General features: G+C 27.4%; 1 protein-coding gene across 10 annotated transcripts in view; it reads right to left on the reverse strand.

The window, feature by feature from the left end:
• Positions 1 to 14,085, reverse strand: part of LOC109603956 (calmodulin-binding transcription activator 2) — a 329,859-nt gene that overhangs the window by 20,228 nt on the left and 295,546 nt on the right. For all 10 annotated transcript variants that reach the window (XM_049967907.1, XM_049967908.1, XM_049967910.1 and 7 more), the window contains exon 5: positions 4,914 to 4,981. In XM_049967907.1, coding sequence (XP_049823864.1) covers positions 4,914 to 4,981 — 68 coding nt within the window. The remainder of the gene's footprint in view (positions 1 to 4,913; positions 4,982 to 14,085) is intronic.

The raw sequence follows: 14,085 nt of genomic DNA on the forward strand, positions 1-14,085 counted from the left end.
ACGCGTAATTGCAGCGCCGGACAACAAAAACTGTACACATATTTTCAGGCGCTCTGTAAATAGATTTCATTTTGTAATTCTATACAATTTATTTGCACACACTTATAAATAATGGATGTCATTGTTTGCTTTGGTCAGCCGGAATTATTTCCGTTTTGTATCTTTCGGAACATTCATTCATTAAAATCCCATTCCTCTTAATTGGCAATTGTTGTTTCACAAAATATAAACGTATTTTCTATTTCTGGCCCATTTCGTTTCGGCCCGATCCCAAACGGAAACTGTCCATTTAATATGAATAAAACAACTTTTAATTGTTGATGGCCTATACAAGTTTTATTTTGGTGGCGTTTTATTCAACGAGACAAAATATTAAAATGTTAATATTTGATAGGTAGTTTTAGAACAGGAAAAAGAATTTTATTATTTAATAGTAATCTGTAGCATTCATTTAAATATTAAAACTGGCATATAATTAAAAAAAATATTTTTATTATTATTATTATTATTTTATTCGTATGCAGCGTCTAACAGATTCTCCCTCAAACTAGACCTCAGTCTGTGTACTTGTTTTCCTTGTTTTTTAATATACTAATAGTAATTGAAATTAGAAACTTTCAACAAATTTTTATTCGTTTTCTCAAATGTTTCAGTACTGCTAACAGCTCTTAACTTTAAAATTTGAATGTGCTTATGACAACCATAAAATTGTAGAATTACTGATAATTTTAATTCAAACTTTATTAAGAAATGACCGATATTTATTAGTTTTAACGATAAGACATAACGTAGAGAATATTAACAGTAAGTATTAATTGTGTATTGAATTATGTTGGTCATACAATCATACAAAACATAGACTTTTCTGTAAGATACATATAAATATATTACAATATGAAAAAAGGAATAGTTTGAAAACCAATAATTAAAAATTTTATGAAATTGTACCAAGGAAGAAACAAAGAAAGAATAAAAATGTTTCACACTTTTCATTACTTGTATCTAGTTTATTGAGCTAGAAAAGATATTATTAAATTAAAAAAATTTATAAAATTTTTGATTAGTTTCTTCAAAAGTTTTGATACTGCTGGTAACTTTAAAATATAAATGTTTTGTGACAACAAAAATAAATATAAAGCTTAAAATATAGAAACTTGTGTATTGAATTATGAATTAAGTTTACTGTAAGGCAAATATCAAAAGAGAAAAATTTTGAAAAACAGTAATTATAAATGTAATTTTTTGTACATTTAAAAGAAAAATAAAAATTTTCTAGATGAATTTAAAATAAAAAGTGGAGAATTTTTGTTAATGGCTCATTTAAAAATAAAAATGTTTTAAACTTTTCATCACTTCCATCTGGTTTATTGTAAAAGCTACATCAAAAGTTTTTATATGAAGTTTAATACCAAAACTATTATCTATTTTAATACGTAAATAAATTTATACATTTTTTCTCTATTTTTTGTATCCCCTATAATGAAGAATTCTGTAAAATTTACAGTATTATTAAAAGCCAGCTGAAAACTGAAATAAACAATTTTATGGTGGTCATAAATAACATTTTAAGATTTTGAGAAAACGTTAAACATTTTTAAAAACTTTATCTAAGCTTTAAATAATACTATAAATTTTAATGACACTTTATTCTTACTGTAAAATAATTATTTTCAATTCGAGTATTAATAAAACGATACGTACATCAGCTTTCCTTTTTTATTTTTTTATTAAATCTGATAAATTTGGTTATCTATATGATCTATCTATTTACCATATAACCCATCAACAAAGATATTTCTAGTAACCGTCTTATAGTGTATATCAGTTTTAGTCAATTAATTTATGATTGTTTTTCTCTATTAGATAAATTTTTTATTTCTATTTAGGTTTTACTCCAAAGGAAAAAAAAACTAAATAATTATTTTGTATAACAATTAATTATTGAAGTCTAATATTGATAACATTAAAGACACCTGAACTGACATCTCTGATAATTATTGACTATTTATTTTAAAAGAACACATTTTATTTAAATTATGAAGACAAATTTTTTATTTACATAATTATTATTAATATTTAACAACAATAACTGTTTTGCTTTTTTATTTTTTTCAAAATTTATATTTATTTATATATTAGTGGTTGTTATTATTACTTTTTTACATTTGTTAAAAGAAATATTATTAAAAAAATTTGAAACTAGCTTATTAATTTTGTATTGTGTTGAATTTATTATTAGCCTGTATAATTAAAATTGACCTAATAACATTCAGCCCTGAGCTTAAATTAACACCAAACAAAACAAAAACAATAGATCACCAACACGAGTCACCTAATTCCCGATTAATTAATTCCTCGATAAAATCTCGAACACAACTTGTGAATATTGATTGGTGTTTATCGGACCGCACGCACCCGTTTCATATTCTAATTAAGGACCTTCGGTAAATTAAAACATCGAACGAATCCCCGCACGCCCACACACACACATACACACACACCTACACACAAAACCTAGCGAAGAGAATTCCACTTAAGCCGTTTTCGGGGGAGATACGCGAATTGAAAATATCCGAATCCGATTATCGGGCGTATCGATTGGCGGCTGGGGCTCTTAACGCGGCTATAATTATTACATTTCTCCACCTACCCGCCCGCCATCCTTGCACAGGACTAAGCGGGCGTCCCGACGCCGCAACGGAATGTACGGCGATTCGACGTTATCCATTAAGTTCCCGACTGCGGCTTAAATGAACACTTCTGTTTAATCGTAAATAACTTTGGATATTGGTCTAGTTATGGGGTCGATATAGACAAATTTTTTATTTGCCTATTTCGATTTGTATGAGTGTGGTACCATATTACATTCTTTCATTTTTGAAATATATATTTTAGATGTTTATTTTTGTCGACGAATATGTAAAATTCAACAAGGAACATATTTTTGTCTTGCAAATATTAAATAAATAAATAAACATGTGAAATATTCTATTTGCAAAATATATCGAATAAAATTAAATATGTTGTTTTAATTTAATACAATAAATTAATAGGATCTGTTATTTTCAAAATAAATGTTATGATAATTTTGTGAAGACTTATTGAATAGTCTATGTGCTAGATCATAGATGTCGTTATTGGAAACTTTAATTTTAAGGATAATTTTTCAGTAATTTTGTAAAAACTTTTTGAATTATCATTTCAAAAAATATGTCAAATATGGACTAATGTTATAAAATATCGTTATGCCAAGATTCATTAAAACCCAACAAACAATTTTTGTTTGATGTGTGTAAACACCGAAAATTAGGTATTAGTAATACAATTATATTATATGTATATCTATTTCTTATCGTAAAAATGTCAAAAACCTATTCGTCAATAGATGTATCTGTCGTTATTTTTATATCCGAAGTTATATAGTTATTAATATTATTTAACTATATTTAATATTATATAAAAAGATTTCAGAAGCTTTGCATATAAAAAAGAAATAATTATAATTCGTTATTTTTTTGATTTATCTCTTTAAAAAATATGTCTCTTTAAAAAATAGTTTTTGTTTGATGCGTGTACATACTGAAAGTTATTAAAATTAATTACAATTGTTAATGTATTTATATTATATAGTTATTTATAATCGTAGAAATATTGAAATAAAAGGATTTCAGAATCTTTGTATATACAAAAAAAAATCATAATAATTATTAAAATTATACATAGCGTTTTTCTATTCGTTAATAGATGTCACTACTGAAAACATAATTTTAAGGATAATTATTTGATAATTTTGTTCAAAACTCTATGATTTACCACTTTAATAAATATGTTATATGAGGGTCTAGGTTATAAGCTGTCATTATGCCAAGATTCATTAAAATTCAATAAATAGTTTTCGTTTGATGCGCGTACATACTTAAAATTCATTCATAGACAAAGATATCATGTATAACGTATTTATATTATTTATCTAATCTGATTTTAGAAATGTTGGAATAAAAGTTTCAAAAGGTCAGTATATAAAAATGCAATAATTATAAATATAAAAATTATACAGGAGATATATTTACTTTTTACGTAAAACCTCAATAAAATCGGCTGCGTACACGAAATAAAAAATTTACGATGTACTTCCAACGGCATATCTGTCAAATTTCAAATGATAAATTCGTTGAAATTTCGCGTCAGCCCCGAAAATAAAAAAGTAAAACTCATGATAAAATGTAATGTTTTAAAGTAGTAAATGACCGGTTACGGACACACTTATTACCACTTGGGCTTCCACGGACATAAAATGTATTCCGCTTAGCCAGCAATTACACGACGATATTGTCAACATAAAACCGATATTAAACGGCGAATAAAACATCAAACTACAAGTCTCGTCCGCGCTCCGTTCGTCCGCCAATTTAACCGCGACGGCGACGCAACTTTTTGAACATTTTGTGCCGTCCTGTATTTTTATTAATTGAGCAACTCGCAGAAAATTAACGGCATCGACCGGATCCGTTTGGAGCGTCAATCCGATATCAGTACCTTTATCTCGTTACGCGGTCCGGAATCAAAGAAGTTTCTCCGGAGTTTAATTCGGTTTTGTCGGGGACGAACTGACGGATAACAAGGATCAGGATCGGGACTTATGGAGTGCATAAGATGGTTTTATGCAGACGTTCGCTGAAAACTTGTTGAGACGGGGAGTAACGGTTTCCGATTTTAATTGCTATCAAGTTGTAATTACAATTTAAATGCATTGTGGGTCCGTCAGTTCGTTAAGGGGTGAGAGGATTAATTAAAACCGCTTTTGATTATGTGGTCCGATGTGTTACTGATGCACTCGCTTATCAATAGGACGTTCGTCGTTATCAAAACATTAATTTCACGACTTAATCAATCATAACCTTGCGTGGACTCACCTAATTTTGACTTCTTTGCTCTGCCACTCCGCATGGCGGTCGAAGCTGATGAGAATTGCAGCGATTTCCTGTAAAAAAAAGAGATAATTATTAGTACTCTTAGGCAAAGAAACCGAATATCAGACGTACAAGAACGTTACAAAGACATCCAGTAATAAAAAAATCTAATTATTGTTCTCCGAAATCTTTTTATTGTAGTCCCTTTGTCTTTCTGTAACATGTTCTTTTCATTATCCCTCCGGTTGTGTTGTGCGGGGGCGTGTTCGGCCGGCGGCGGCTGAACGGCGGCGCTGGAGATCAACAAAGGGGCGCTTTTAAAAATATAAAACGGTTTTTCTCCGGCCAACAAAACAAAAGCGGACGCGCACGTAGCCTTAAGATAATTGAAAAATGAAACAAAGTGTATTGCATTCAAAATGATTTAGTGCGGCGGCATTATTGCATCTCGCCCCGTCGGACACGGGGCGGTCCCCTTTTAATTGATAAAATACTGGCACGTGATGCCGGGACTCTAATTCTCTAATTTCATTGTATATCGCGGACTGAATTAATGGCTGCAAGATTTTTCGGTTCATGATTGTCGGCTTTTTCCGTTTCGGTGTTTCTGGAATCGAATTTAGACTTAATTGATTGTCGAGTTTTCATGGTTTATTACAGGAGCCAAAGTGAAACAAATTGTTTCAACAGTTCTAAACCAGTATATTTTAACTTTTTTGTAGTCAATTATTTTTTCAGTAAATATATAATTATTTATATATAATTTATTGAATATATTAAAAAGTGAAAAGTCAAATATTATTTTTAGTAACATTAATTCCATCTATATAATTTAAAATTTTATTGATCAGTGTTATTTTTTACATAAATTAAATTTTATTTATTTTGTACTATACTATCACTAGTAAATTATTTAATTTTTAAATTAATTCTAGATGTATAATATTATATTTTTTATTAATTAAATAAATATAATATAAATATAATATAATAGTAATTAATAAATATGATATGATAAAATAGTAAAAAATAATATAAATTAGTATTCAAATTTTTGAAATTTCTATTACGTTATTATTTTTTTATTAAAATAAGATAATCAATAATTAATTATAAAACTGATATGTTAAAAAAATCTATATTTTGATTTAATGATAGATAAATTTTAAAATATTATAAATCTTTTTATAATATTGTCTATTTAAATTTTTTATATAAATTAATTTTATATATTATGTATTATATATTTCATGTACTTATTAATATCACTAGTAAATTATTTTATAAATATATATAATTGTGAAAAAAATTAAAAAATAATATATATTTTATTAATTAAATAAATATAATTGACTAATGAATAATTATAATAAATTTTTTACACTTTTATTAAGGCTGCTATTTTTAATAGTAAACAGCAGACATAAAATGTGATAAATTTTGAATTTTTTATTATTGTTAATTTTAATTTTGATAAATTTTATTTATTATTACAAATTAATATTATTAGTAAATTAATTCCAACAGTACAATTTGCTATTTTATTGATTAAATAAATATAATTTATTAGCGAATAATTGTAAAAGTAAATTAGTAGCAAATAGTTGTAGTTTAATGAAGAATTAATCACATTCATTACACATTTTCATGCAAATCACGAATTGTCAGCAAATTATTCTACCATTATGCACATATTATTGTTTTATACTTTTACGAGTGAAATTCGATATTCATAGAAAATCCATAAAATTATATCGTTGAAAGCATAATTCATTAGTTAAAGTTCATTTAAATTTAATCAATTTTCAATTCTATTTATGAATGTAAATTGGAATGAAAGAAAAGTTTACTAAAAAATATACATTATAATTGAGGTTTTTTTAGGCAAAGCAGATGAAACAAAATAATATAATGAATCGATTTTTGGAAGTATTTTCTCATTTATGTAGTTGTATGAATATGCATACTTCCAGAAGATTTATTTTACAGTTAATTACAATTTTGCAATGCAAATTTATCACACTTCCATATTTAGGTTAAGATAGACGTTATTGTGTTGTTTTGCCGGCATAGTTTCACATTTCGATAACGCTCCCAACAAAGAGCTGTTTCTAATGGTTGAATTTATAATATAAAGTGTAACGGTGGATTTTATAATTTATGCACAACCGTTTAATGGCGACCTACACCGATTTTATCCATATTACAATTAATTATGCCGGTGTTTATTGTTAATTTGATTGTAGTATTTTTAAGCGTGATAAACTACGGCTAAACTTAAGCTACTGATTTATAGAATTAACTAGAGTACAATTATTGTTTTTATTAGCTGGCATAATTTACGTCGCAAACTGACATAATCCGGCAATATCCATTATTCCGACCGCCGTCAATAAATAAAATGATGGTAAAAATCGCACGGGGGGGCCGGGCGATGGTGGATCGTGTTTTGTGTTATCGTTTTCGGGCGTTCATACATTAAATTACTTTCGTTGTAGAACAACGAATTTATTTATATTTCATGGGGCCATTCCGCAAGTTACAGCGCCGCTACTTCTAGTCTAGGCCCGATAAATTACCAGATTTATGTTTGGACTCTGATACCGTTTTAGAGTTCATTTCGTTCGGTAATCAGATTGTCTTTTTCAGACCACTATTGCTTATTGAAGTTTTATTTTTGCAACCCTGCCCGAACCTTCTAAGCCGCTTACATCGGCCGCCCCTTTTTTATCGTCCGAATAGCACAATACTTTGTCGGTTTATGGGCCAATATCATCCTGGATTTTATGGGCGCAATTTTAAAACACTGAAAATCTGATGTGGGTAATTAAATCCGTGTCAGATGCCGTTTTCTTTTTCTCGCAGGAAAGGAAACCAAGGAAAGCTGATAAAACTAAAAGAGTATATTTAAATTGCCTACTTAATAATTTAATTATGAGCTTACAACTACTTTATATCTTTTAATGTATTAATTAAATAAATCAACATGCTTAAAACGTTGATTTGATCAAAATTTGAATGAACTGCTGAAATTTATGGTTCAATAGTTTATACAATATATTTAAATAATTGACTTAATGTATTAAATACAAACATTAAACTACAAAAGTTTATAAAACGATAAAAAAAGTTTATAATTTCTTTATATTTTTAGTACAGTTAACTTATAATAAAGCTTTTAATAAACTAATAATTATCAAATCATTTTAAATAATTGACTAATAAATTTATTATAAACAACAAATTATAAAAGTTTATTAAACTGTAAAAGAATTATCCTTATTTTTTAAATAAATCTGTGACTTTAAAAACTGACGTGCTCAATTCATTGATTTGTAGTTGTAAACAATTTCCAGTGAAAAGTTTGAAGTGGAGAGAATTGGAGATGAATAAATCATAAATTAATGTTCCTTTTTACTCCATTTACCATCTTATCGATTTATAGTTTTAATAACCGAACTGGAGGGATCGGAGCACTTAAAACTTTTTATTGATGATTTCCTCAATTAATTAAGCTGTCGCCTAACAGTAAGTCAACATCCTATCGATTTGCTTTGAATTCGTTTAATCATTTTCATTATAACGTCAACGATTTTGCTTTTCATCTATATTTTGTGTTAATTAGGTTACCCTTATAAAAATAATAAAAAGTTCACTTACGCAATCAGTAAAGAGAATAACAAATTCAAACATGAACGCAATTCGTGCCGTTTAATTAAATAAAAGAGCCTTAAGTGAACAATATTAAACGGCAATTTGTGGCTTATATGGCTGAAAAAAAAACTTGTTTGTTACACCAAGATGGCGTGATAAGCCATTGTGAATATAAAATGTTAATAGATCGCAGGCCACGGGAAAAGTTTCTGTAACAAGTTAAAAACTTCTATCGGGGAATTTAAACTAGTTTTTAACAAAATGCGTGTATAAAAATAGGTGAGTAATAACTTTAACAACCCACTCGTAAATTTATTCAAATTTTTATTGGTTGCGAACACAATCGACGCGAATTTATTCCGTGTACGTATTTACGCCCCGTTTTCCAGATAAACACAAAATAATTACCCACATTATACGAAAAAACCTTTTTCCACCGAAAGCGCGAACATTGTTACGTTGCACTTCGTAAATGGCTCTTTGAACATTTAGGTAGAATTTTCCGTGTGGCCTTTTCAAGCGCAGAACCGCCGTCCGCAACTTTTGCACCGGTAATTATCGAAACCGTAAGATTAATTAGGCGGAGGGGGCGCATTAAAATGTCAAAAAAGGTGGCTAATAACGCATCACAAATGTTATAAGCCAGGAGAACGAATTAATATATCACCGGGCATCTCACAGTGGATGCGTCGACAGTTGTAAAATGTCAATCAAATGTCGTCCGATCATTTTTGCCTATAAATAGAACGTACGTGCGGCCGCCTGCATTTGTTCATCTCGTTTTTTCTTGATTGACAATCCCGCGCATCCGCCAAAAATTAAATTATCATTTTTTCTGTCATTAATATCATGACACCTGATACTGAAAATATAAAAATATCGGATAATTACGATAAATAACGGATATATAGTGTACGACATTGTTGAATATTAATATACATTTTAATCAAAGAAAATATAAAAAAAAAAAATTAATAAACATGGGTCTGCAAGAGAATTATTTTTTGAAATATTTATTTACAATTAAATAATTGTATATATAAATATATACTAATAATACTTTAATATTATATATTAATACAATTATGTAGTTTAATGTTTGTTACTTATTAAGCAGTTTTCTCTCTAACTATTTTTAATTTATCAAAAGCTCTAATTCACTTCACTTTAACCTTTTCATTAAAAGCTTTACTAGGAACTGTTTACAATAACAAATCAACGCTTTGACCACGTTGGTTTATTTAATACATAGGTTGGAGTATACTAAAAAATATAAAGAAAATGTAAACGGTGTTGTTTCATAAACGTTTGCAGTTTAATGTTTGTAATTAATATATTATGTCGATAATTTAAATATATTCATTCTATGAACTATAAACTAAACAATAAATTTTAGCTCTAGTTCACTTCACTTTAATCTTTTCACTAAAAGCTATATAAAAATTGTAAACATTGTTTATTGTTTCAGAAACATTTGTAGTTTAAAGTTTGTAATTAATATATTATGTCGATAAATTAAATATATTCTATTATATATTGAGTAACTTAAAACTTATTTTAGCAGGTACTAAAAGCTTTAATCTTTTCACTAAAAGCTTTATTTGAAACTTGATGAACAATAACAAATTAAGGCTTTTACATTATACTTCTAATCAGTTAATTTTAGCTACTCTAGAAGCAGTTAATAATTTAATATAACAATTACAACATTAACATTTCACTTATAAATAGAGCAAGAAAACCGTTATTAAATGACTTCGTGGGAGAATTTTTAGACAATCAGTTTGTTTAGATTCTCACGAATTTTTTCAGATTTTTATGGATTTTCTTAAAATTAATCTTACATTTGGTAATCATAAAATAGTCGTAAAATCATAAAAAAATTATTTTAAAATATTCCTATCTTAATGTCTACTAATTTTTAACATGTGTGTTTTCTTTTCGAACCCTTATCGAGTGTCAGAGTGTGGTCGCACAGTGGGTTCGAAGTTTAAATGATTGTGTCGTGTCTTTAATTAATTTACAGAATATTCAGAAATTAAATTAAATTAATTAATAAAAGTTTAACAAATTACCCCTATGTGAAATTTTAGAGAATTGTAACTCTGTTCTTCTTATTTATGTTTTTACTATATTGGCAAATTTAAGTTAATGAATTGATTTTTAAACGATTGAAAATATTTGTAAGTACAATGGTATAAGTTGAAACAAAGTATTGTATTGTACATTATTATTATTTAGATTAGGGTTTCATATAGAAAAACTCTTAAATTAGTTTGGCAACAATGTTGAGAAAAGGAACATTTGTTTAGTTCATCTGATTGGTTGAAGTAGGATCGTTGTTGGAGACATTCTGATTCTTAAGGGTCTTAAGTCACCACCTACTTCACCCCCTTTCTGAAATCCGAGTTTATAAAAACTCTGACATTCACTGATTTCAGAAGATTTTACCCGAATTTTTCAAGTGTCAAGATCGAAGTTCTTTTAGTTATTTTTACTTAGTATTTGTCAAATCAATGGTTTTAATATTCGTTAAGTTCAACCTTTTTGCCAAGTATTTAAGTAAATCTAAATCATTCAATTTTTATATTTAAATTGTTTTGTTTATGTTTTTCTTATATTTATTTTGTTAATATAGTTAGGTTGTTTAAAATTGACTTTTAATTAATCCCGAACTATAAATTTAAGAACAATAAAACAATGAGTAGAAATTGTCTAATATTTCGGTTTGGTAAAAGGTGTGAGTATTGAGTGTAATACATCACCTTAATTGAAGAAGTTCTGTTCAACAAAAACAAAGGTTAGTGATATTGAAATTAATTATAGAGTAAGAATTGTATAGTCTAACCTCATCAATATCTTATGTAAAAATTAAATCGCTTCCTTTAACCTGTTGTAACGAGTCAATCAAAAAGACTTTGGTTATACCGATTGAATTGTCATCGGCAACCCGTTACACACTAAGCTTCCTTAAAATTAATAATAAATATTAATGACAAATTTTTATATTTACATTTTATGACTGGTACCATATTACTGTTATTTAAAATTAAATTATAGTATCAAGAATTGTTGTAATTTGTTTTAATGAAGTAAATTTTTTATAAGCATACAATAACAATTACACATTGTAAATTAAATCAAAATATTTGTTCTGCATACATTCCGTACAAACACATAAAGGTCGTATTTATACAAATTTCATTAAATTTATTAATTGAACTAAAATACATTTAAAATAAAAACAATGGCACACGTAATTGAAAATGAAACTTTAATTACTAGCCCTAAATTGTTTGAAAATTAAATAATAACATTGGCGGACAATAAAACTAACGCATAATCAAATTTCCGACGAGCCAATCAACGTTCCGCCGTCCGTTTCATAAATTTCGTAAACATATTCGACGCAAACGGCTTTACCGGTCATTCAAGCACCGTTAAGACCGGGCAAAAGACGTTAATTCGTCGTCCGTAATTAACGCTTACGGCATGGCAATAATTATTTCACCGAATTAGCCCGCACCAATCGCACTTCTTATATTTTAATTAAAGCGCCGCGCTTGATTTATGGACGGGCCCGCTGACCCACACACACACACTCACTCTCACACGAGCACGCCAACGCGGCTTTCGAACCGTGTAATGAGAACGCTCGCATTTCCCTAACATCTGTATCTCACGCGACCACATCAAAGCGTATGTGAGAAATTAGGTTTTTTTTCGGTCAACAGCCGGTTTTCGCGACAGTTTATGACGTATTACCGGTGTTTCGGCGCAACCATTTAATAATGGGCTGTTTAAAACTTTGCAGTAAAAAAGTAAAATATTAAAAGTAATTTATTTTTTTATCCGCTGTTGGTTCTATTTACAACAGATATTATTTAATTTTTTTTAAGAAATTTATTTTATCCACTGTTAAAATTATTTTCAACAGATACTATTTATTTTTTTTAATTAATCAGTAAAGTAACCTTTAAACAAATTGTATAATTACGACTACATACAAAAAGCAATTAATTTTATGTTTTCAAATATTTTATCCTAATTCATTTGAATATTTTAATTAAATTTTTTGTTTCGCATCCACCATTTTTACATCTGTTGTTAAAAATGGCGAATGCTCAATCAATTCAATAATTAGTTACTATTAAACAAATTCTAATAATAAGTTGATTATATTAAAAGTAATTTATTTTATCCGCTTTTAGATCCATTTTTAACAGGTACTATTTAAATTTTTTTAATTAATCAGTACAGTAACTTTTAAAATACTATAAAAAACATGATTTTGATATTTAATAAATGTTTAAACATCGTGAATGCGCAAACAAATTGTATAATTACAACTACATCCAAAAGGCAATTAATTTTATGTTTTTAAATATCTTATCCTAATTCATTTGAATATTTTAATTAAGTTTTTTGTTTCGCATCCATCATTTTTACAACAATTGTTAAAAATGGCGAATGCGCAACCAATCCAATAATTAGTTACTATTAAACAAATTATAAGAATAAAGTGATTATATTAAAAGTAATTTATTTTATCCACTGTTAGATCCATTTTTAACAGGTACTATTTAATTTTTTTTAATTAATCAGTAAAGTAACCTTTAAAATACTATAAAAAACATGATTTTGATGTTTAATAAATGTTTAAACATCGTGAATGCGCAAACAAATTGTATAATTACGACTACATCCAAAAAGCAATTAATTTTGTGTTTTCAAATATCTTATCCTAATTCATTTGAATATTTCAATTAAATTTTTTGTTTCGCGTCCACCATTTTTACATCTGTTGTTAAAAATGGCGAATGCGCAATCAATCCAATAATTAGTTACTATTAAACAAATTCTAATAATAAGTTGATTATATTAAAAGTAATTTATTTTATCCGCTTTTAGATCCATTTTTAACAGGTACTATTTAAATTTTTTTAATTAATCAGTACAGTAACTTTTAAAATACTATAAAAAACATGATTTTGATGTTTAATAAATGTTTAAACATCGTGAATGCGAAAACAAATTGTATAATTACGACTACATCCAAAAAGCAATTAATTTTGTGTTTTCAAATATCTTATCCTAATTCATTTGAATATTTTAATTAAGTTTTTTGTTTCGCATCCACCATTTTTACAACCTTTGTTAAAAATGGCGAATGCGCATTCAAACCAATAATTAGTTACTATTAAACAAATTATAAGAATAAGGTGATTATATTAAAAATAATTTATTTTATCCACTGTTAGATCCATTTTTAACAGGTACTATTTAATTTTTTTAAATTAATCAGTAAAGTAACCTTTAAAATACTATAAAAAACATGATTTTGATGTTTAATAAATGTTTAAACATCGTGAATGCGCAAACAAATTGTATAATTACAACTACATCCAAAAGGCAATTAATTTTATTTGGTTTGTTGTTTTGTTGTTCCTAATCCAGCAATAGAAAAAATGGAAGTAGTGTTATCATTATGGATCGAAATGAAAATTGATCCGTGTAGTCT

The sequence above is a fragment of the Aethina tumida genome, chromosome 5 (assembly GCF_024364675.1).
Source record: "Aethina tumida isolate Nest 87 chromosome 5, icAetTumi1.1, whole genome shotgun sequence".
Lineage (NCBI taxonomy): Eukaryota > Metazoa > Arthropoda > Insecta > Coleoptera > Nitidulidae > Aethina > Aethina tumida.